The sequence below is a fragment of the Vicia villosa genome, linkage group LG2 (genome assembly GCF_029867415.1).
Source record: "Vicia villosa cultivar HV-30 ecotype Madison, WI linkage group LG2, Vvil1.0, whole genome shotgun sequence".
Lineage (NCBI taxonomy): Eukaryota > Viridiplantae > Streptophyta > Magnoliopsida > Fabales > Fabaceae > Vicia > Vicia villosa.
The window spans coordinates 108,341,490-108,366,215 of record NC_081181.1 but is presented as its reverse complement, the minus strand read 5'-3'; the positions used below and the strand labels follow the sequence as shown (position 1 = coordinate 108,366,215).

Genomic DNA, 24,726 nt, shown 5'->3' with positions numbered 1-24,726 from the left:
ACTGAATTGAACTGAATTGAATTGAATAGGAGTGCTCATGGTTCATAAACTGAATTGAACTGAACCACATTAATGGTTCAGAAAACTACTTTAATAAAAAATTAATTATTTGTTAAACCAATTTCAGTTCAAATTTAAACTGGTTTAAAACCAGTTTGTATTTATAAACTAGTTTAGAATCAATTTCTACTTATAAACTGGTTCAGAACCAATTTATTGTTATAAATAAGTTTTTTTTATAAATTCAGAATTGTTTATTTTAAAACTATAATTTTAATCTTTCGCATATGTATAAATTTAATTAATTAATTTTATTTGCTGCACTTTTTATTTCTTAATATATTCATTTTATAGAATTTATTTTTGTTTGAAAAGTATCCCATTTTCACTGTACATAGTTTAAAAAATTTGTGCAAGCACAAAATTTAAAATTAATACAATTAATACGGTTATGGTATTATATTGCCAAATTTTGCTTAGCCATCGAATTGGAAATTCTTTAAAAAATAAGGAGTAATGATAGTTAATGTAAAATTTTAAGAATAATAAAGAGGTTTGGCACATACACTCATATTATATATCTATCATATAAGAAAAGTCTACCATTTGGGACTTTCTTAGGCTATCCACATCAGCAACTCTTCTATGGTTGATCCACATCAGCATCCTCAAAATTAACTTCTTCTTCCACTATGATTCGACAGTTACATCCTCCTGTTTTTCAATTTCCACTATCCTCATAACTACCCTTAAACCCCATCCTCTTTCACGGTTACGAAACTTTCCATCTTCCCCTTCCATTCTTCTTCTACAGCGGTTTCACAAAACCCTTTCACTTCCAAATAGTTTCTAATTTCTCTGTAACATGGATTCGTTAAACTATCTAATGCTATGTAATCACGGTTTGTGGTGGCCTTCCTCCCAGCGATGGAGAAACTCGAGTGCATTTTCCGGTGAATGGAGTTCAGCGCGACTGCGATTTACTCTGATGTTTCAGTGATTATAGTTACCCATTGACAGTGGATAATTCTTCAAAACATTTTGTCCTTGATGGAAGTTTTGTGGGTATGTTATGTTTTCAAAACATTTTTTGTGGATAATTCATCAATTGATTCAATATCTAATTGGTTGCTCTGCTGTAGGTGTTGCATTTGCTAAACATTTGATTCACATATATGCCTTCAATGGATCGATTGATCGAATGAGCTTGCCCAACGAGGTCTGTTTTATAACTATGTTAGCAACATCTTTTGTTTCTCTTTTGAGGTAAGCACTAAGAATCCCCAAAATATATTTGGTTTTGAATTTTGAATAATTTTCATATTTGCGCGTAGTCTATTGGTACATTTTATGTTGCGGCTAGATATGAAAGTGCAATGCCTCTGCCACCTTCTGTTATCATCTGCGGAACAGGCTAGATGGTAAGGTTTGATTTTGATTTAGTTTTTAAAGTATCAGGTTTCATGGTGTTGGCTCACGCGGAAGGGGAAAGATCCATCACCGATGCAATTTCTGATGATGTGTCGGTGTTTGTTATTACTTTGTATGATTTGTTAAATTTTGTTTGGATAAGTTGTAACCTGATTTTGACGTGGGTTTATGCAGGTTCGATGATGAAGCACAAGTTTTCTTGGCCATAAAAAATAAAGGATGGCAATGAGATAGATTGATCGGTTCTTTGTACTATTTTGATTTTGTTTATGCTTTGAATTTCAGGTGGCGGTTCATTCCAATATAGGTTTTTCCGATTACGCTAACGGTTACCTATAGTATTTTGATCAGGAACTCATATTTTAGTGACACTCATATTTATATAATATTTTTAGCATAACTTCAGTCCTCAGAGTGAATAGTTTGTCAGTTCGTTGATCTTATTTTCAGCTTTGCATCTCCTGAAGATACGACACTCTGCATATTATGTTTCTCTAATTGAGATTTGAGCATGTGTCATTTGGATTATCTTATTATGTTATTAATTTATTTGTCTTCAACATGCAGGAGCTAGAGAATATGTTGCCATGCATACCAATAACTGAACCTAAATATCAGCTACGTCTGAAATATGTAATGCTTTCTAACTCTTTTGTTAAGTTCGAACGCATTAGGTTGTTAATCTGGGTTAGCTGCACCTAGCGTCGAACCCCCTAAAATGCTATAGCGGCGGATAGCGGGATGACCGCCATTGTGAAGACTAAAAAACAATGTATGTGGAAAGCTGCCGGAGCACTCCATGTCTCAGGTTAATGAGCAATTATGTTGGTATACGTAATTAAACACCTTATTATTGAATAATTTCATTGGTGTTTTAGCAATATTTTTATATGTCCTTCATTATGATTTGACCAGGAAACTGCTGCAGTGGTAATGTCTGGAATCAGTGACTGTGTTGGGTCAAAGAACTAAGCCTGAATCATAGCATGATATTTCTGGATCTTGATTGTTACTATCACATATTGCAGAAAGGACCTTCTGTTGCTGATACTGTCATAGGAGAGGGGAACACAACAATATGGAAGATGTGTGGTCTTGACAAGAGTACATGCTTAACTGTGTTGTTTGATCTTTCATCAAGTGATCGTTCAAATACTCCAAGTGCTGTCAACCCACAATTGTACCTGTAGTTCCTTACAAGGTTATGTAAGGGAAATTTCATAATTAGGATCTTAATATGGTTTTATGTGTCTTTCCACTATCTCCTTGGGTCTTGAGCATTAATAATGGTCATGGTCTTATTGCAGTTACCAGGGCGCAAATGGTCAATATAAAAGATGATTGAAATAAATTTTATGTATTAGGATGAAGGAAAAGCTGCACCTGAGGAAGAAGGATCTGTCAGTAGAGTTAATTTCGAGTTATGGAGAGAAGCTCGCATATGGAGATATCCAGTTAATGCCTTCTGTGGATTATTACAGTTTGATATCTTTAAAGACAATTGCAATTTGTATTGTGGGGGTAAGTTGATTAAGATTATCGGCAAAAAAGATGTTGTGATTGTTGTTGTTTATTTGCTATGACTCCGAGCTGTTATCGTAGTTGGATGATTTTTTATCCCCAAGTGATGGGTAAAAGGTGTGTGTCGGTTATCAAGTATCGTGTGTAAGTGTTTATATTTACTAATCAGCTAAAATATCCATGACATTGTTTGTTATACTAACTAATCATTTGTTCGATATAGGGAGTGCCACTAGCTTATGGTGAGGATGCAACTTTGAAAGTGTATCCAAAGTGTGAGACTGTGCCATGTGACGATTACGATGCTGCATTTAAGATTCGGCTATTCAATTTATGAAGTAAACTGTATTATTCTACACATCATCATTGTTTTTCTTACCATTCATTATTATTGCCAAACATCATTGTTTTTATACTTATTTAGTTATTTGTTTTCCATATTAGACTCTGAGGCAGAAGGCACTATCTTTATTTACATCCCTCTCAAATGGAATCCTTCTGTGTACGGATGTTGCGACACATGGACTTGACATGCATGGTGTAGACTGTATACTGCATGTAGGTTTGTGACAATTTATTTGCATCAATCTATTGACCACTGTGTTCACCTTCTCTCGCTCTGTTTCCAAATTTAAAAATACACCATGACTCAAATGTTTCTTCATATTCATATTTACCATTGGAACACATTTATACCAAACGCGGATAATTAATACAACCTATGTTATTACACAGTATGATCCTCCTCAAGTATGCGGATGAATCTTCCAAAGTTGCTGATAGGCTCGACGGTATGCTTCTCCATTTCATTGTGTTTTTTGATGATTTCATTCTTTAGTAAACATTAGTATCTCTGTATCAGTGTCGGTGTTGTGTTCGGAGTGTTTGTGTTTCATAGGATAATATAAAGTATTCAGTTCTCAATGTTTAATAAGTTTGTACAATGTGGTAGCATTTGACAGATGAACTAGGGGCAGTGAAACTGGGTTTCAAGCTTCTCCATGAAAGGGCAAAACTTGGATCTTTTTGGTGGCCATATATCAGTAATCTCCCAGAAACTTACACTCTTCCGATATTTTTTCCTGGGGAAGACATCAAGAATTTGCAGTATGCTCCTGTTCTTTACCAGGTACTATCATGTTATTAATCGAGGGTTGAATCGTGAATTGTATATGAAATAATATTAATGTTTCATGGCCTCTACCCTGCAATATGGCAAGCTAATTTTTGTTGAATTTGTGAGGCAGGTAAGCAAAAAAATGTTGATTTCTTCTTAATTTTGAGAAAGAATTCAAGCGTGCATTAGTTGGTGTTACACCAGATAAGCATCCTTTTGGTGGTCAAGAAGTGGATGCTTCATCTCTGGGATGGGCGATATCAGCAGTTTCATCTAGAGCATTCAAGTTACATGGTAACAAGAATTAAAATGGGATAAACTTTGATATACCTATGATGCTTCCTCTAATTGACATGTGTAATCATAGTTTTCATCCGAATGCTAGAATTGTTCAGGAACAAGAAACTGGTAGAGCAAACATGTGGGTGAAGGCATGTTTTTTTTTACTCGGGCAAATCAAAGTATGCTTTTTAGAAACAAATATTGATTTATTCTTTGCTGGCGAATTCAATCTTTGCATTAGGTTGTGGCTGAGAAAGTAATCAAGGAATATGACCCTTTATTACTCTGCTATGGATGTTTAAACAATGATCTTTTCCTTCTTGATTACTGATTCGTGATACAATCAAACCCTTATGACTGTATCGAGCTCAGATATGACGGTGCTCTTTTGGAAGCTGCAAGCACGGCAACAAGAGTTTCTTCACCAAATTTCTCCACAACTAAATCTAGCTGGAGAAGCTCCTGATCTCAAGGTTTGTTCCACAAATCTCAGCATCCAGAGCATATGATTTAGCTGCATTAAAGTACTGGGGAACATTGACTGTCACCAATTTTACTTTATGATGATATTTATATGTCTAAATATTGTGGCACACATATTTTACGTGATGCTTCCATGCAGATTATTCATGTTCTTTATACTTCCAACAGGTTGCAGAGTATGAAGAAGTACAAATAATGCAAACTATGACAAAAGAGGAGTACTTGGCCACTTTAAGAAGGTAAGAGTATTGACTTTCGGGTGCAAGCGATAATAGTACTTCTTCTTTTTTGCAAGAATACACTTGAGAATATTGGAAAAATGGTTGATATTCTTGTGCAAATTTTTGGGTTTGTGAGAGTATGGTTTTGATTCTGATGTCTTTCTTTTTGATTTGAATCATTTAGAGGAATTTGTGGAGTGTGATGTTGTGCATAAGGCTGTTATATCTCTACTGAAGCAGGATGTAAAAGGTAATTTGATTTTTTTTTAATGTCGAATATAAAAGACTGTGGTTGTTAAATGCTATGTCAAGAATAGCAGAGTTATTTTGTTATATTTTCCTGTCAATTTCTGTTACAACAGTTAGTCATGAACCTGACATTAGTTAATCCGTTATGAGAGCTGCGGGATTTTCCTTTTTGAACTGATGCTGGATTTCCTGTTATGCCTAATGAAGGTTGTGTTTTTCTCTGATCATTCATCATAAAGAGATGAGAAAGTTTCATGCTTTATTAATTTTAATGAACACAATTCAAATGGGTCACAATTCCAATTATGTTTATGTACCAATCTTTCATTGTTTGCCACTTGCAGGAGATGAAATGACAAGAGTGATTTGGAGGATGATGAAAGATAAGGTGGAATCTGTTAGAAAATTTTGTTAGTGATTTTCTCTATCTACAAGTTTATGTTCATTCGTTAGTTAGAGAACTGAACTAATATGTTCTACTACTAGCAATATTGTGCTGTTTGTGTTCTACTGCCGCGTGCTCCTGATATATAGTAATGAAACTATTTACTATGATCTACTGCTAGCAGCATTGTTGTTTATGCATCTATTATGAAACTATATACTACTGTGTTTCATTATATAATACTTTGTTTATATAATACCGTTATCTATCAAGAATATGTTTATCTTTTATATAATACTGCTAGCTATCTTTTATATAATGAAACTATCTTTATATAATAAGGAAATTATGTTTAGTTTGTGGAATATATAAGTTCAATGTGTAATATATAATAATGCAATAACAATGTGCAATTTTTGTCTAGAATAAGGTAACATTTCTCTTTTCACACTAATGATTCAAGTTGGTGAAATGTTGCTTCTCAATGGATTTGTCTACTATGGTTGATTAGGTTACTTAATCAAGTTTGAATATTTTAATTTACTTATTTGAAAAAGCATAAATGAAAAGAATAACTTGGTGCTTTAATTGTGTTTTATATCATATTTAAATAAAATTATTATCACACGTTTTAAGTTATCATTAATTTTTATTCAATCTAAAACAATATAAACTTTATTTTCTTAATTATTTTTTATTTTTAATAATCAATTTTTTTAATATTAGTATTTTTATAATTTTTTCATTTTAATTTAAATTTAATCTTTTATTAATATTTTTTATTTTCCTCAATCCAATTGCGCGTAGACATACCATTTGATATTTTGAACAAAATAACATTTTCCCTATCTTCCAATCCTCTACATGGTGTTGTAGTCTTAATAAATCCTAAACTTTGGCTCAAATCTATTGAAAAGAAATTTCTATATTTTACACATTTGTTTTTAGGATATTTACTTTTACGATAATATTGAACAAAATAATATGTTCCGTATCATCTTTTATTGAATATTTTATTGAACAAAATATTGAATATTAACGGGAAATGAAGTTTATTGATAAAAATATTGAATATTATTGGGAACACGGAGTTATTGATCAAAATATTGAATATTAACGGGAACACGGAGTTATTGATTAAAATATTGAATATTAACGGGAGCACAAAGTTAATGATCAAAATTTTGAATATTATCGGAAACATTAAGTTACTGATCCAAATTTTAAAAATTAACGGGAGCAAATTTTGAATATTAACGGGAACACAAAGTTACTAATCAAAATAATAAATATTGACGGGAACACAGAGTTATTAACAAAATATTGAATATTAACAAGAACACGAAGTTACTGATAAATTTTTGAATATTAACAGAAACATTAAGTTACTGATAATTTTTTTGAATATTAACGGAAACGAATTTGGAATATTAACGGGAACACGAACTTATTGATCAAAATAATGAATATTAACGGGAACACGGAGTTAGTGATCAAAAAAATGAATATTAACAAGAACATGAAGTTACTGATCAAAATATTGAAAATTAACGGGAAGAAATTTGAAATATTAACGGGAATACGAAGTTACTTATAAAAATAATAAATATTAGCGGGAACATGAAGTTACTGGTCAAAGTATTTTTCTATTAATTATGTATTTTGAATGAATCATTATTATAAATGGAGTTTGTAGTGGTTTCTCATTGGCCTACAAGAGAGACAAATAGTTTGAGATTGAACTGATAGTTTGTAGTTATAATTGAGCCAAAATAATTAATTTTCTCCTTAGCTAACCAAAAATAATCGATTCTCCTTAGCTGATAGTTTGAGATTGGGCTAATAGTTTGTAGTTTAATCAATTATATTAAATAGTTACCACTAATTGAATTACATAATTTGATTGAATATTTCTTCATTATAATTTGTGAAATTGCGATTTTAAAACTTTTCCTACATTATAATTTGTCAAATAAAATATTACGTATTATTTTTATAACTTTTTCAATTTTTCCCAAAACTTAATCTTTTACTAATATCTTTTATTTTTCTCAATCACAATGCGCGAAAACGACGGGTACCCGTGCGAACGCACGGGTAAGACACTAGTTATATTCTGAATGTATACTCTGCATCATAGTATTGTTAATTTGTCAAAGCTAAAAAAATAGTTGTCGTCAATTAGTCAAAACTAAAAAGTACTTATAGAAGCTTTCAGTAATTTTATACAATATAATGCAATATTAATAAAATTCAAAAAAAAAAAAATCATGTAATTCAAATAATTAATAATAGGAGATAGGATGAGAGAGAGAGAGAGGAGAAAGAGGAGGAAACATAGGGAGAGATTTTTAAAATCAGTTTTTAAAAATAAATTCGTTCTAAAAGTAATTTATAATATAAAATTGGTTTAGAAATTAATCTATATAATTAAACCAATTTTTAGAAAAGGAACTGGTTTAAACCAATTTTAAACTGAATTAGAATTGCTTAAAATAAATGGTTCAGTTCATTAACCATTTAAACAGTTCAGTTTTTTTATGGTACAATGCAGTTCAGTTTAGTGATATGGTTCAGTTAACCATATTTTTGCACACCTCTAGGCAGAAGTAAGGGCTGATTTGGCTAGAAATGGTTGAAAATATACACGTTGAAAAGGTTTCACATCGTTTAATTTTATAAGAGGAAGTCAAATGGAATATAAATTTTTTGAAGTTCCACATCATTTAGTTTTGTGAACGGAGACAGAGTCCAAAATTATATATAGGTTTCAAGTTCTTCGTTATAAGATGCATCAGTCAAAAACACTTTAAACTTGTATTTGACTTTCTTTGTTATCTTATACTCTTATATTATAGTATGTGAGATATAGTTAAATAATTATTTTAGAGGGTGTGAGTGTACTGAGGATCTGGGTTAGTTGAGAGTATATTATGTGTTGTAATAATTTTCACATAGTGTTATTCTTTAGTTGTCTTTTGACAACGATTGTGGTTTTTTCTCCAGTTTTAGAGTTTCTACGTTAATCTCTTGTGTTGTGAATGTGTTCCTTTTTTTCTGTATGTTTTGTTTGTTTTTTTTCCTACAAGTGATATCAGAGTATGGTTGGCTTGGTGGGGGAGCAGAAGTGAATCCTAGTATGAGTCAAAGCTAGTGATGTGGGGACTCACACATGTGGAGAAGATTGTTAGGTTTCAAGTGTGAATATACTAAAGCCCCGCGTCGATTATAAATGGAAGAAATATTGATTTTATAAGAGAAGTAACCCATACCCCCCGCCTTAAGGTTTTGGATGGATATGTGATGTAAATGTCTCTTTCCATTGACACTTTCGTACCTTGCTCTCCAGACTTTCCCAACAAGTAGTATCAAAGTCTGATTTTGAAGTTTCCACGTTAATTTCTTGTGTTGTGACTGTGTTTTTCTTTTTTCTCTATGATTTGTTTGTTTTTTTGTCTACAACTGATTTTTCCTAATCATTATAGTTAGAGGCGGGTGCAAAATGTTTAAAATTGTTCCAAATTTTTTAGATACATTGAATCATCAATGTATTAAGACTATATGTAGTCTACATACATTAATTATTCAATGTGTTTAAAAAGTGGAATTTTGCTTATAATATGGAACGTATCATATAAGAATTTTATGTAAGAATAAATCCGAACCATTAAATTTTAAAATAAATGGTGGAGATTATGTGTCATTTTTTTTCTCTCTGTACCATCATTTATTTTAATAATAGATGAGAAAGAAAAAAGAATGAAACATAATCTCTACCATTTATTTTAAAATCTAATTGTTCAGATTCATTCTCATGTTTTTATATAAAAATGACATTCTCATATGACAGTTTCGACGACAATTTTTTAAATCATTGCAAAACTAGTTTGCCACACAAAGTTTTGTAATAGGTGGAAAACCGTCGCAACATAGATTTAGCAACAATCAAAACCACCCCAACATCAAAAACATATACATCATCAATTTTTAACTCACTATCCAATAACATCCATGAACATACTATTCAATTTTTTGTGGTGCTTATATGTTCTAAAAGAGATTCATAATTTCTTTCATTTGATTTAGTTTGATGTGTACTTGATCATTTGAAAAGAGCATAAAAATTGATTTAAAATTTTAATAATATCTTAAATAAAATAAATTATCTCTTAATAACTTATTTAGAGTATGTTACCGATAATAGTATATAAATATTTTAAAATTCACAAAAATACATTTGAAATAATAGCACTTCCTCACCTTGTTCTACACTCTCTAAAGTGTTTAAATATCACACACCTACTTTCTTTTCCCACAACAACACAATCCATTCTCATTTTCTTGCAACTCTTTCATATCACACAACACCAACATTAAAGTGCTAAACAATGGACGGCCAAGATCTTTCGCCGTCTCAACTAGACACATCTCGGCCGTCCCTAGGATTTCCACTTGGCACTGCCCTACTCTTGATCATCATCTTCAGCTTAAGTGGTATCTTCTCATGTTGCTACCATTGGGAAAAGTTTCGTTCATTTCATCAATCACTCTCTGATCTTGAAGCTGCACAAGCATACGCCCACACCCAATCGCCACCCTCCACGGTAATATTTAATTTTTCATTATTTTGGTAATATATTATTCACAATTTTGAATTTGAATTAACATTTTTTGTTTCTTAGGAAAAGAAGGGGCAGAGCTTGACGGTGTTGATGCCAGGGGATGAAGTGCCCAAGTTTATAGCTATGCCTTGCCCATGTCAGCCGTTGCGGCTAGAAGAGATTGTTGTCAACATGGAGAAGCGGCCGTCTAAACCACCGTGACGACCACCGTGGCATGTTAAACTTTTAATTATTGATTATTAATTTACCTGATGTGTATATAATGAATATGCATTTTGCCAACAATTGTTGTATATCCCTTTGAATTGGCAAGTTTTGCTGAATCATGAATCAGTAAGTATTTATAAAAAGTTATATTTTGTTAATTATTTCCATGAAATGATTACAGCGTATATGGCTGGTTATTAATACAGTATTTCATTAGATTTAATATTTGTTTTCTTAGCCAACGTTAACGTGTCTCTTTTCATGTGTGTGTGGCACTTTGTACAAATGCTATCAAACTCAACTTTCCATATCAACTCCAACTCCTATACTCCTAGATATTGGTTGGTAGGAACTATATTTACCATCAATAATTCATGGGATATCATGTTATTATTTTATAATAATTTATTTTAAAATAAATTAAAATTTTGAATAAGTTTTACCTAAAATATTACTAGAATCCAACCACAATTCATAGATATTCAAGATTTTTTTTATAGAGAATTTTATGAAAATAAATGTCTTTTTCAATTTATTCCAAAAACTAATCATCATTTTCACCTATTTTCTAAATTAACTCACTTTCAAAAACAAAAACAAAAAACGAAAAGGTGTCAACAACAACTGCATGTGGTGTAGCCAATTCAGTTGACAAGTGCATACATTTCATAAGATTCGCCAATTGAATTAACGACAATGTCCAAATGGAGGCACCACTTCAATTGGCGACACCTTTAATAAAATGCATGCAGTCGCCAATTGGATTGGCTACATCACATGTAATCGTCAATTCAATCGGCGACACCTCTTCATTTCAATTTTTTGTTTAGAAGTGAATTACTTTGAAAAATTGGAAAAAATAATGGTTAGTATGGAAATAAAATTGAAAAAGATGGTTGTCCGACATAACACTTTTGGATAACCTCCCCGAAATGAATCAAGCAAGGTTGCAACTGTTTTGTGTTTAGGGGGCTTTTAGGAGAAGGATGGAGGGCCGCCATTATTGATGGCCTATAAGTTTCCATTCTTTTCTATGTTATTCATGCACTATGTGTTCTTCCTTTTAGGAATAGCCACCAACCCCCCTTTTATAGTGTAGATAGGGTTAATGGATATTTAAGATCCGTAATTGATTCCTCTTAATGACTCGTAACAGCTTATTAACCATTCATAACCGAATATTTATTGTGTAACAGAATCATCTATTGATTAGCCCTTTGCAACGGAAATGTGCAATTTATATGCGATCTCTCTTAATCCGAGGAATAACCTGGATCATACTCAGGTTATGTCGATGTACAAGTCGGTCTTATTCGGGCTATAATAAAATCTGGGATGTAAGTAAGCCCCCAAAGCACAAGAGCGGTAAGGGTGAGAGGCTTTCAAGGGTGGTCCGCTGTCGCGCACGAATCAAAATCGAGTATTTTAAAAACCGTAGTTAACAGTAACGACAACTCGAGTATCGTATCGTAAGGATGATTGTTTTGTTATAAAACAGAGTAAATAAGTGATTATCAAATAAGCTAAAACGAGTAATCCTACTGATTCGGGTTCCGACTTATCATCGGATATAATAACACCAATCCCTAAATGGCTTCGATCATATTCGATCATGAGATTAATCAGACAAGCGCTCAGTGGCGGAGCTAGAAAAATTATATAGCCTGGGCAAAAATTTAAAGATCGCAAATTTATATTATATATAATATATAAATAGTCGTCGATCAAAATAAAAGAAACAAACATAACCTTACAATAGAGAGTTAAATAAAATTACGAGGCAAATGTCCTTTCCGAGACTTCTTTGCGGTGAATGTTCGAATAATATCTATATCATCAAGTGACTTGAATATTTCCCGCTCGGTGTAACATATCATCAAATCATTGAACCACACATCGTTGATCTTATTTCGCAATTTAGACTTGATAATTTTCATTGCTGAAAAAGCTCTTTCAACGGATCCTGTCGACACTGGCAATATCAAAGCTAACTCTATAAGTTTATAAACCAATAGAAATGCCAAATGTTTCTCAGTTTGAACCATCTTCATAGCCAAACTTTTAACATCTTCACAAGTGGAAAATGAAGCATTTCTTCTCACTTGAAGAACATAAGTGTCAAGTTGATCCCTAATTGTTCCTCGGTCATCATCAGAAAAGTCAGCATGATAAATATCTGTGAGACGAGCAAGCTTATCAACATCAAACTTGGAGAAAGAATTCTTAGGGTCAAGGCATGAAAAGCAATCAAGTATAATGTTACTTCTTTCACTAAAGCGGTGATCCATCTCCGCACATATCTTGTCAATAGCAACATAAAAAATCTTTGCACGGTAATGATGAAGATTAGTTATAGTCCTCCCTTCTACTCTTGAACGACCCCGAACTGGTATTTCGTCATCCATATTTGGCACCGGAATACCTTTAGCAACACAAAATTCTTGGACATCAGCAAAAAAAATTATTCCAACCACTCTCTCTCATTGTGGCCAATCGAGCTTTGGCAACATCAACTAATTCCATGGCATTCACAATATTAAGATCTTTTCTTTGTAAGACATTTGAAAGCTCGTTTGTGATACCAAACAACTTTAACATTAACCTCAAAATAAAAGCAAATTTAAAGCTCTCCATTTTTTCTATCAAACTCACTGCTTGAGATGGTCCACGTCCATCTTCATGAACCATACTAAGCACCTTTAATACGGAGGACCACATTTGATCCAAACGAATCAATGTAGTATGATGTGAGCCCCATCTAGTATCCCCGGGTCTAGTGAGATTAGATGATTGGTGCAAGCCTCTTCCTCTAGATATCTGACCACTCTCAAGTTTATTTAAAATATCTTGGTGTTGTGCCTCTATCAAAGCATCCCTCCTCTTACAAGATGCACTTGTTGTATTCACAATCAAAGTGATGTACTCAAAGAAATCATGAATAGATGAGCAACTACTAGTAACCGACACAACAACCAATTGCAAACGGTGAGCATAACAATGGACATAGAAAGCATAAGGGTTTTCATCAATAATTTTTCTTTGTAAACCATTAAATTCACCTCTCATATTTGAAGCTCCATCATATCCTTGCCCTCGTATCCTTGAAATAGATAACTTGTACTTATCAAGAATACCACAAAGAGCATTCCTTAATGAGTCAGATGTAGTATCCGTGACATGATGTAGAGCAATAAATCGTTCCACAATATTCCCTTTGCCATTTAAAAACCTAAAAAAAATCAACAAGTTTACTTGGCGGCATGTAGAGAATAATAGGTAATGAAAATTAAAAATTGGAAAATACAACTACTAACCTCAACATCACCGCCATTTGCTCTTTCACGGATATATCACGTGACTCGTCAATAAGCACGGAGAATTGTCTATCACCAAGCTCTTCCATAATCACCTTGGTAACTTCATGTGCACAACACGTCGCAAGCTCCTTTTGAATGTCACCGCAAGTCATTGTGCAATTTTTCTCACCACGGTCAAAAGCATCCCTCACTTGTTCATTCTGAGATTTTACCCAATCTACCATCTCTCTAAAATTGCCCTTATTTAGAGAAGTATAGGATTCATCATGGCCACGAAAAGCCATCCCCTGTGCTATGATCTTGAACAATCTAAAGAACAAGTCAAACGAATCTTATACAATTCTTCTGATTCCTTGGTTGCATTAGCAAATTTACTTATCACACTTTGTCTTTGATTATTATAATCATCGTAATGCTTGATGTCGCACGCTCGCGAAAAATGAACAGAGTCGCCACCAATATATTTATCCCATAAGGGAAAGGAATATCAGGAAACCTAACAAAGGAAGGAACAGGGTCTTGCGACCAGAGAATCTAGGTACGGGAGTCGGTTACGCGAGGGGAAGGTATTAGCACCCCTCGCGCCCATCGTACTCGATGGTATCCACCTATGTTTGTTTCTATCTAAAGGGTGTGTACTATGTCTATGTCTATATGCGAATGAATGCAAAAGAAATACGGGGAAAAGAAGGAATATTTACAAGTGTGCTCGTTCAAGCCCCGCGACTTGATGCCTACGTATCCTTTTCAGGTATCAGAGCGCCGTAGTTCGGCTCCATAGTTTTGTTTGTTTTTGTGTTTTTTAGTTGGGCGGCGTTAACGTTCGCGCTCTTGCATAAGGGATCGACCTAGGATGCGTACGAGCGGAAATAACGGTGCCCTTAAGAGAAAGAGATGAGAGAGAGACTTTGAGCGTTTCGAGGAAATCCCTTAAGCAAGGGAAACTCGAGTTACTCTTTGGTTGGTGTTTTTTAGAAGTTGAGAACTTACGCCTGAATGGAACCCTTAAGCAAGGGAGATCCAAGCACTCGAACATTCCCTTAAGCAAGGGACGTTTCAAGCTTCCATTCTCTTTTCAAGAATTTTCACTTTGATTATTAGTGTTTTAAGTGTTTTCTTTGTATTTTTTATGGGGATTTTATTTGAATATTTTTAGATGTTTTATGTTGTAAAAGAAAAAGAATGAACAAGTAGGGGACTAGCCTAATCTCTAAGCCTAGTCGTTGTTATTGTTTATGTACAAATCTAGCCTAAAGTTATGGTTACTAAATTCTAAAAGGAGTATTAAAATGGTATTAACAAAATAGGCCAAAAGTATGGCCAAAACAAGTAACAAAATCGCACAACAATTATACAAAAAACAACATGAAAATGGTACAAAACATAGAGAAAATGGTTCAAGTATTAGTGCGAAATTCAACTAAAAAAAACTACTATTTTTTATGACCTTTTTTATGAAGGAATTCTAAGACTAAAATTAAACCTAAAAGTGGCCTAGAAATCTAACAAGCTTTATTGATTTTATGTTTCTAGAACCTAAAAAAAAATGGAAAAAAACTATAAAAAAATCTAATTGTTACTTGGAATTTATGAATCAAGGGGGGTGTAAATTGAATATGGTGGTGCAATCAGTACACTGGGCGCAGGGCCCAATCAGGAGGCCCAATCATATTTTTTGTTGTTCATTCTTCAGCATTACCAAAAACGGACATTATGGGCCACAGGGGGTATACACCAGCAATTCGTATGGCCCAGAAGAATTGATCCATGCATTCAGATTTTTAGATATTTTTATTAGTTTTAATTTTGATAAATAAATTAAATAATTAAAATAAAAACTAAAAATGAAGAAAGGGGATTAGGGTTCAGAACCTTGTGACGCTTGGAGTTCATACGAAGAAACTCTCTCCCTCTCCTCACTCGCGGCGGCCGGACTCTCACCACTCTCTTTTCCGGCGACGGCGCAAAGACGCCGCTCCATGATCTAGGACCTCGCTCCTCTCCGTCTCAATCTCTCATCCTCGCGTAACAGTGCGGTGGCCGGAGGAAGCAACCTTCTCCGACTACACTGACGTGAAATCAATGACGAAACCAACACCTCACCTTTGCAACCTTCTTCTATTCGTTTCTGATTCAAGGCCTTGATGATGTTGCGACGTTGTTGTTGTTTGACGCAGATGAAGATGACAAGGAAATGGAGATTTGATGATTATCGTTGATGAAGATGGAGATGGTTCAAGATTGATGATTTGAGGAAGAGAGATTGGTGAACGAAGAGTGGTTCAGATGATGAATGACGTGGATTGAGGCTTTAGAGAGAGGTTGCAGGGGATATGAAGTCTGAGAATCGGTGATGCTATGAAGATGAAGAAGGGCGATAGAATTTTGCTGAAGATGCGCGTTGATGATTAAGAACAGATGTGGATGACGATGATGATTGAAGATGAATCGAAGGAGAAATTGAAGATTCTGTTATGGTGAGTTGAAGGTGATGAAGATTTCGGTGGTTGCTTTGCTGTATTGCTGCGTGAATTGTTGCTTGAAGATGAAGAGGAAGCCTCTGATATTTTCTGGTTTCTTCTTTTGTTGCAGAGAGGTGAAGTGTTATGAAGATGAAGGTTGTGAAAATGAGAGAATGGATCGAGAGAAGGTGATTGAAGCTGAGAGAATGGAAGTGGATTCTGGAGTGGGTGGAGGATGGTGACGGATTGAAGATTGAAGGTGGGAGAAGAATGAAGAGAGAGTTTGAGAGAATGGTGAAGTGAAGAGAGTGATTGAAGAATTGTGGGGGCGTGGAGAATGAATCCAGGTTCTGATTTATAGGAAGTGGAGGTTGTTGAATCAGGTTAGCGCTTCTTCTGATTTTTTCTGTTAAAACTCAGTCAGTTACAAAGTTAGTTTCTTCTTGTTATTGATACAGTTAGAGTTAGTTAGGGTTCTAACTGATTCTGTTAGAATGTTAGGGATGGTTAAAAAGCTGTTGGAAATGTTAGTTGGTGGTTAGAAGTTGGTTAAGGAGTTAGTTGGTTCTGTTAGTTGGTTACTGATACTTGAAGTTAGTTAAAAACTGCTAGGTTGGTTTGGTAGTTGTAGTATATGGTTTGAATGTGATGTGAGGGTTCGGTTGTAGGGTACTGATGAAGATTTGTTGGTGATGAAGAAGGTTCGAGAGATTCTTTTGTTGAAGTTTTCTGTGATGAATTCAGTTACATGTTGGGTAGTTTCTGTTAGCAATTGGTTATGAAATCTGTTAGCTTTTGTTAGGGACTGAATTCTGTTGGAGTTAGTTATTTGAAAACATAGGTTAGTCTGAACTGATTAAGAGTGGTAACTGTTTTTTGGTATTTACATATGATGGCTTTTCTGTTATGAGCTGTTGGTGTGAATGTGGTCTGATTTCTTTTCTTGAATTCTGAATTCACATTTTCTTGTAGAAATAGGTTTCTTGCACTTCATTTGATCCTTGCTTGCTTTGAACCTGTGTTATGAACTGTTTATCAATGCTGTAGGTCTGATAATGATTGTTAATGTGTATGCAATATTTTTGTGGCTGATGTGCATTGAACTGTTAAGACTGAATCAGATTAGTATGCCATGAAGCTCTGAAATTCTGTTTTGAGTTTTCTTGATGCAGTAGCCTTGAATACGCATAGTACGTGTATGTATACATTGTTGAATGGAGTGATGATGTTTGATTCATGATGTGCAGGTTCAGAATTGTTTGTGGACTTAGGATGATGATGCTGGACCTGTTTTGACTGGCATGTGTACAGGCTACTTGCAAGTGTGGACATGGAGCTTTTTTTTGGAAATATTATGAACTAAAGCTTGAAGACTTACATAGGAACATGAAGGTTTTAGGGATAAACTCAAGATGAATTTAAAATATGTACTCTGCACAGGATTTGTAATGTTCAAGATTTGTAATGACAATGCTTTTTTCTTTCTTAGAATATGTAGGATTTTGGGCTTTTAGGAGTTGATTCAAGGTGTAATGAACACTGTGATGGATTGTAATGTATGGTTTTTGGTAATGAAATTTGTATGGAATTGTAATATGAATGTGATAGTGATGAATGGAATGGTATGAAGCTGCTTGAATTTCGATGAGTTGGTAGGCTTTGCCTAACTTTGACCTTGTGTGCCTTATTACTTAGGTCTCAAGAAATCCAAATGTATTATTTTCCCAACCTTGTAAGCTCACAAAATGAATTCATCCAATCCTTGAACATTTTCCACCTTCTATGAGAACCAGTGAATTTTATTGAACTTTAAGCCATGATCCTTGACACACTAATTGTTTGAACTTTCTCATAATAACTTGCACTTGAAATAGTCAAAGGTAGGAAGAATGAAGCATGAAACGACAACCTTGTCCATGTACCCTTTAAATCAAACCTCATACGCGTTTCGAACTTTCATAACAAATCAAACAATAATTTATCTTAAGTGCCATGCTTGATCCTTAGTATTTTTTTCAACTTAATTTCACAAATCATGAAGAAACTGCTTGAATCTCCCTTGAGTAAAAATGAGAGCCTGAAAGTAATAGTAAAATCCTAGTTCTTCGACACCCTTGATCCAAATGCTAGATTATTGATTAATGAATGCATGAGTTATGTTAATGACCTAATGGGAGGTATGTACATGAGACTATGAAATGCATAAGCTTAAGCCAGTTAGAAATTAAAGGGTAGGACAAATTTGGGGTATGACAGCTGCCCCTATTTAATCGTCTTAAACCTGAAGGTGAGATTGGTGTTAGCCTTTCGAACATTCGAGGTAGAAGAAGATTAAATATCAAAACCTGAAATTTGTCCTGAAAGGATGGTGTAGGTGTTATTTTTATTTTTTTATATTTTGATATCTGCTGGGGAAAGAGAATTTTTTTTTTGGTTTTCTAGTGGAATGATTTACAGTGAGTCATTGGATGAATGGTGAGAGCTTGTAACGTAGCCCAAGGTGCCAATACAAGGTTCTTAAAGGAAATGTTTACTACATGGAAGTGGTCGGAGCAGAAGTATGTCTGGTGGGAAGGTAAGATAGACAAGTGTTTTAAAGGAGATACAGACGAGTATCGATAGAATGACACATACGAGCATCCAAAGGGAGATACAGACGAGTATCGAGAGAATGACACATACGAGCATCAAAGAGAAGATACAGACGAGTACCAAAGGAACGACACATACGAGCATCAAAAGAAAATACAGACGAGTACCAAAGGAATGACACATACGAGCATCAAAAGAAGATACAGACGAGTATCGAAAGAATGACACAGACGAGCATCAAAAGGAGATACAGACGAGTATCGAAAGAATGACACTTACGAGCATCGGAAGATGATACAGACGAGTACCAAAAGAATGACACATACGAGCATCAAAAGGAGATACAGACGAGTATCGAAAGAATGACACATACGAGCATCAAAAGGAGAGATACAGACGAGTATCGAAAGAATGACACAGACGAGCATCAAAAGAAGATACAGACGAGTATCGAAAGAATGACACATACGAGCATCAAAAGGAGATACAGACGAGTATCGAAAGAATGGCACAGACGAGCATCAAAAGAAGATACAGACGAGTATCGAAAGAATGACACATACGAGCATCGGAAGAAGATACAGACGAGTACCAAAGGAATGACACATACGAGCATCAAAAGGAGATACAGACGAGTATCGCAGGAATGACACATACGAGCATCAAAAGAAGATACAAACGAGTACCGAAAGAATGACACATACGAGCATCAAAAGGAGATACAGACGAGTATCGAAAGAATGACACATACGAGCATCAAAAGGAGATACAGACGAGTATCGAAAGAATGACACATACGAGCATCAAAAGGAGATACAAACGAGTATCGAAAGAATGACACATACGAGCATCAAAAGGAGAGATACAGACGAGTATCGAAAGAATGACACATACGAGCATCAAAAGGAGATACAGACGAGTATCGAAAGAATGACACAGACGAGTGTTAAAAGGAGATACATACGAGTACCAAAAGAATGACACATACGAGTGTGTGAGAAGCTTGGTAGATGGACTTACTGGGGATTGGGATTTAGTCTTGAAATGATTTGCCAGGACGGAAGGCAAAGGATACGCAACATGGGGGTTGGATCTGAAAAATTTTCCCGTACGAGGGAAGGAATCACGGAGACTAGGGACGACTAGGCTCGGCAATAAGATGACAGTAACCACGGGGGATTACGGGGATATTGATGCTTACGAAGCATAAGAATTACATTAATCCCTCAGGCCAACGGCGGGGTGTAACTCTTCAAGAGTGGCAATCGTTCGAATCGCCACACACCAAGTATGGTTTATTCAAACGATTGAAAAATGAGATGGGTTGAATGCCCACCCTCATTCGCACTCTAATATGCGCGCGGCACACGGGAAATAACCTCGGAGACAACGATTCTGACGAAGAAAGACATTGCATCCGATCCGTATTGGGGAGATTTCTTTTTGGGGATTGAGAAAACCGAGTATCGGCACCGTGGACGGAGGAGATTTGTAATGGAGTAGCAGACATCAATCGGAGTTTGTAAGGACAACTTTTTATGTGGGGAAGTGTCATTGTCTTGATTGAGGGATGATTTATATTATCTGGCTTATGCTTTGTATGCATGTTTGAATCTTTCTATGGCGTAATGATCCGCTTTGGCGGATATGCTACGCTTTTGAGGATGCAATGTTATATGCAGTGAACACTATATGCAGGATGCCAAATAAAGGCATTAGTGAGGTAGACACCAAGGAGAATCCCCTTAGTGTTGAGGACCATGTAGAGGTGCCAAAAGATATTGGACTTTGGTTTGCAAGATGCACCTTCTTTGACTTGAAGAATAGCTTCTGACTTCTCACCATGCGCCATTGCTTGGAGGATTTTCAACTTGAGGAGATTCCCTCAATTCACCATGTCGGGGATGAGAAATTCAGGTAAAGAGCCTTGATTAGGGAAGCAGAACAGCTCCTAGGAAAAATAAACTCCTATGCTTGAGGAATGGAACGAACTCTTAGGAGAAATAAACTCCTATGCTTGGGGAGAGACCAAATTCCTAGGAGAAATAAACTCCTATGGTCATGGAGCGACAAAAAACTCAGAATTGTGCCCCAAGCTTCGTGACTTATGGAGGAATTTGCCCTAAAGGATCCTTGGAGAGATTTACCAAATCTCGACGTAACTGCCCCAGATTGGTTGAACTTGAGAGAGATTCCTCGACGTGATTGCCCCAGATTGATCGAAGCTTGAAGAGATTTATCGACATGATTGCCCTAGATATGCTGAATTTGAGAGGTCCAACCTCGATTCAATTGCCCCTGATTAGGTACATCTTACTTAGAATCCTCAAGCTTTCTTTGTTTTGAAGTCAAACAAACGTGGAAACAACTTTACCACGCTCAACGGAGTCTTCAAACTCTTCCCCTCAAGGTAATCGAAGAAGGCATTAACTGTTCATGCCCAATGGAGTTTTTAGAGGATCTTCCCCTTGATGGTCAACATTTGAAATGATTGGCTTTTACTCCTCGGAGTTCTCAAGTCTCTTGTATTTTGACATGATCAAGTTGCTCACTGATTCTCATCCTTGAAAATTTCCTTGATGTTAAGCACATATTTTGCATGCAAAAAAAAATGTTAATTCTAAGAATGATGATTCTAATGCAAAGCCTATGTTAGTCTTGAAGTTTAAAGAAACTTTTTATGAAATGAGGTTGCGACCTTTTGTGACTGAATCACTAGTTGACACAACCTCGATTTTTGCATATGAAAGATAAAGTAGGCATACGATGCCAACATGGATATGTGTCACGCTTCATTGGGAGTCAGTTAAACGCTATCTCATTGGAGTGCGCTTTCGAAATAAACCCTACTTCAATTAGGACTTTTAAGGGTTGTAATTTGGCCGGGTTCACGGTTTTTTAGAAAACAAAGGATTTTTAGGCTCAAAATTATTTGTACCCACCCCCTTCGTGATGTTCTCCAGTCCTATGTTCAGTTAACTCGACACGAGTGTTCATCCCTCACAAGGAATTTGAAATGGTTGAGGAATCAATGAGGTTCTTTGGACATGACGGTCGCTCACCTTTTATTCTTCTGATTCATGATCACACGACTTTGTTCTTGCTTGGCAATTTCATCATCTTTTTTCTTTTGCCATTTTCTTTTCATCTTTTATTTTCATTATTTTTCGCCATCTTTTTTGATATATTTTTTTTTAACAAGTCGTGTGACCTTGCATTATCTTTGATTCGTTGGAGGTGATTGCGACCGCCTCACTCCTTTGATTTGATGAAGGATTACCATTGTGGCATCGTCATCTCTTGATCTCTTGATGAAATAAGGATAATCATTACGGTCTTGACTTTCCTCAACCTTTTGGAGGATAACCATTGTTGTATCCTTAGATGCATGCCCTTCTGGTGAGTTTTGAACACTCGATCAAGTCAAATGAACACTACCCTGCCCCAAGGTCAAAATAAGGGTTTTAATGATTTAGAAAAGAACTCCTACTTCAAGGCTCAAAGGGGCTGACGAGGGTCTATCTCCCTTATATCTCCGGTGTTTGGAGATTTGAAATAATGCCTGTACATCCTCAGCTGGGTTTTATTTAAAAACACACGATTAGAGATTTTGCATTTTTATTTTTCATCATTCTCCCTCAGATTTTTGCCTGAGCAAGGGATTGGTAAAGTTGGTATCGTAATGCCAAAAACATTTTATGAGTGATAACGAATGGATTACTTCAAGACAAACATAAACAATGCATTATGATTTTTATTCAGAAATTAACAAGTTTTTACATGCAATCAGTGCTTAAACAAACAATGAAATGTTACGAATGAGAATGCAATGAAGAACTTAATGGCTGCCATTGTTGAGGAGACTTGACTCCGTCTGGACTTATTGATCTTGAATACTTTTTGCAGTTCTTTCCAAACACTTCAGATTACTCCAAAAGAGAACTCCAACGAAGTCACCCATGAGTCGTAAACTTTTGCTTTGCTTTAGGGATTCGAGCAATGCGAGTGATGCAATGCTCAAGATAAGAGTACGTCTTGCTTATCCCTCGTGCGGGAGCCCCAAGCATAGATGTTGGAGAAAGTATTTGCCATCAAACATGGAAGAACCTTGCAAGTTCATCAAATTGAGGAGATCTATTTGTGGTGAAGAAGACCCAATACACGAATCTTAACCAATTGAAATTCCGACAGACAAGGAAACGAATGAGCACAAGGCAATAGAATCACATCAATTTGTTTCTCATGTTCTTCTTGTCTCTGTTAACTAGCAAGGCCACTGAGAAGGAGATCCTGAGAAAAGGCAACTGATATATGAAGTAGAACCTTGAGAATGAGAAGCATTGCGAAGAACACTCTTGATTATCACACGGAAGAAGATTCTGACGAAATCACCTAGGAATTTGTAGTGCTTTAAGGGATTCGAGCAATGTGAATGATGCAATGCTCAAGATAAGAGTACGTCTTGCTTATCCCTCGATCGGGAGCCCCAAGCAACTTCCACACACGTACAAGAGATGATTACCAATTTAGCTTCAATATCCAAACCATTCGGAGTGAGAGTAGAAGATCTTTGCATTTCTTGATATCAGGCATTAGGCACAAACCAACAACATCTGAATTAGTGGAGTCACGACTTTTTATGGCTTTCAATCTTTTCTCCAAGAGGTGGAACCTTTTGTCAATTTCAATAATTGGAAACTTGCAGACTTCAATGATGTGAATTCTCTTTACCAAGAATAGGAATCTCAACATTACTTCAAACATTCTGATACATAAGACCTTCTCTTGAGGTGAGATTAACATTTGCGTTTGGCCTCTGAGGAACTTGTCTTAACTCTTTGTGTCTAAGAGAAAAACTTGAAGAGACTCCATACATTGATTCATGTTAATCCCCATTTCTGGTCTCATTTCAGTCAAAAACCTCACGGAGTTGTTCCATAGTTTATCTCGGAGCTCGTGGCAGTGAGAAGTCAAATTTGTTGTTGATCTTGAAATCTGGATAGAAGGGTCCCATAAGTCTCTGAGAGAACCATGGAATGCATGATGGTATGAATGCAATGTTTCATTTCCAAGGGATCCTAAAGTCCTTTCACACACTTTTGTTTTGTTTTTTTTTTGAAATCAAAGCATTTTTTGTATAGAATATCTTTTCTTTTCTTTTTTCTGCTTTTCTATTTCCTTTTTTTCTTTTTTTTTTGGAAATAGACTTTAGAATTCCTCACAAATGAAGTGGATAAAGCAATGATGTTATGCAATGCAAAAGCATGGGATCAAGGTCCAAATAATCTTAGAAACCACTGTACAATCCTCTGAATAACTGATATGAAACCTCTGTACAGGCCAAATGTCACGGGATCAAAGGTTTGATGCCTTTTTGAATACCAGAATATCAAGCACCATGAGAACAGACCAAATAAAGGTCCGACCTCAAATATGAAGAAGCAATGGTATGTAGGAGTCAAGGTTTCCTGTCCCACCCCAATCTCACGGGTATGAAGTCTAGACACGGACAAGTGGTCCCTAATGGTCACTAGGGTCTACAGTTCCCATGGGGTACAAAGTGTTTGAGGCAACAAGCGTGCCAGACACAGTGTTCCATGAAAGAACCTCGCCCAGTTGTGGTACCCCATGTCAAACTCGATCATAGCAAGCGCTACGGGAGTCAACATGAGCATCCACGCTAATCCTATGTGTCACTGGCCTGGGTAGTGGGCCTTTTACCTCACATAAACCCCCCACCTGCAAAACAAAGCAGAAAAATATGTGGCCCCCACGGGGACCCATAATATAGTCCAGATGCATGATGTGCAAGCAGAAATAAGCATGATATGCAAGCA

General features: G+C 35.5%; 1 protein-coding gene, 1 long non-coding RNA gene and 1 pseudogene across 3 annotated transcripts; 2 read left to right on the top strand and 1 right to left on the bottom strand.

Annotated features, from left to right (window-relative positions):
- The first annotated feature begins 581 nt into the window (after nucleotides 1–581).
- LOC131646600 (uncharacterized) lies at nucleotides 582–2,761 on the top strand. 2 transcript variants are annotated; one of them, XR_009297532.1, is made up of 5 exons: nucleotides 582–1,065; nucleotides 1,143–2,239; nucleotides 2,347–2,361; nucleotides 2,460–2,632; nucleotides 2,739–2,761. It is a non-coding gene; the product is annotated as an uncharacterized LOC131646600 (long non-coding RNA). The 2 variants fall into 2 exon arrangements; XR_009297531.1 differs by having other exon boundaries at nucleotides 2,347–2,632.
- Nucleotides 2,762–9,971: 7,210 nt separating this feature from the next.
- LOC131646599 (uncharacterized protein At5g65660-like) lies at nucleotides 9,972–10,676 on the top strand. Its single transcript, XM_058916600.1, has 2 exons — nucleotides 9,972–10,293; nucleotides 10,372–10,676. Exons 1-2 carry the CDS (start codon nucleotides 10,078–10,080, stop codon nucleotides 10,510–10,512), a joined length of 357 nt encoding a protein of 118 aa, XP_058772583.1. The 5' UTR covers nucleotides 9,972–10,077; the 3' UTR covers nucleotides 10,513–10,676.
- Nucleotides 10,677–12,281: 1,605 nt separating this feature from the next.
- On the bottom strand, nucleotides 12,282–13,584 carry LOC131646598 (uncharacterized; annotated as a pseudogene).
- Nucleotides 13,585–24,726: the final 11,142 nt, after the last annotated feature.

Excerpts from the sequence above, each read along its gene's own strand:
- LOC131646599 (XM_058916600.1), top strand. The coding sequence starts at position 10,078 with ATGGACGGCCAAGATCTTTCGCCGTCTCAACTAGACACATCTCGGCCG. Across the intron at positions 10,294-10,371 it reads CCCAATCGCCACCCTCCACG|GAAAAGAAGGGGCAGAGCTT; the intron begins GTAATATTTAAT and ends TTTGTTTCTTAG.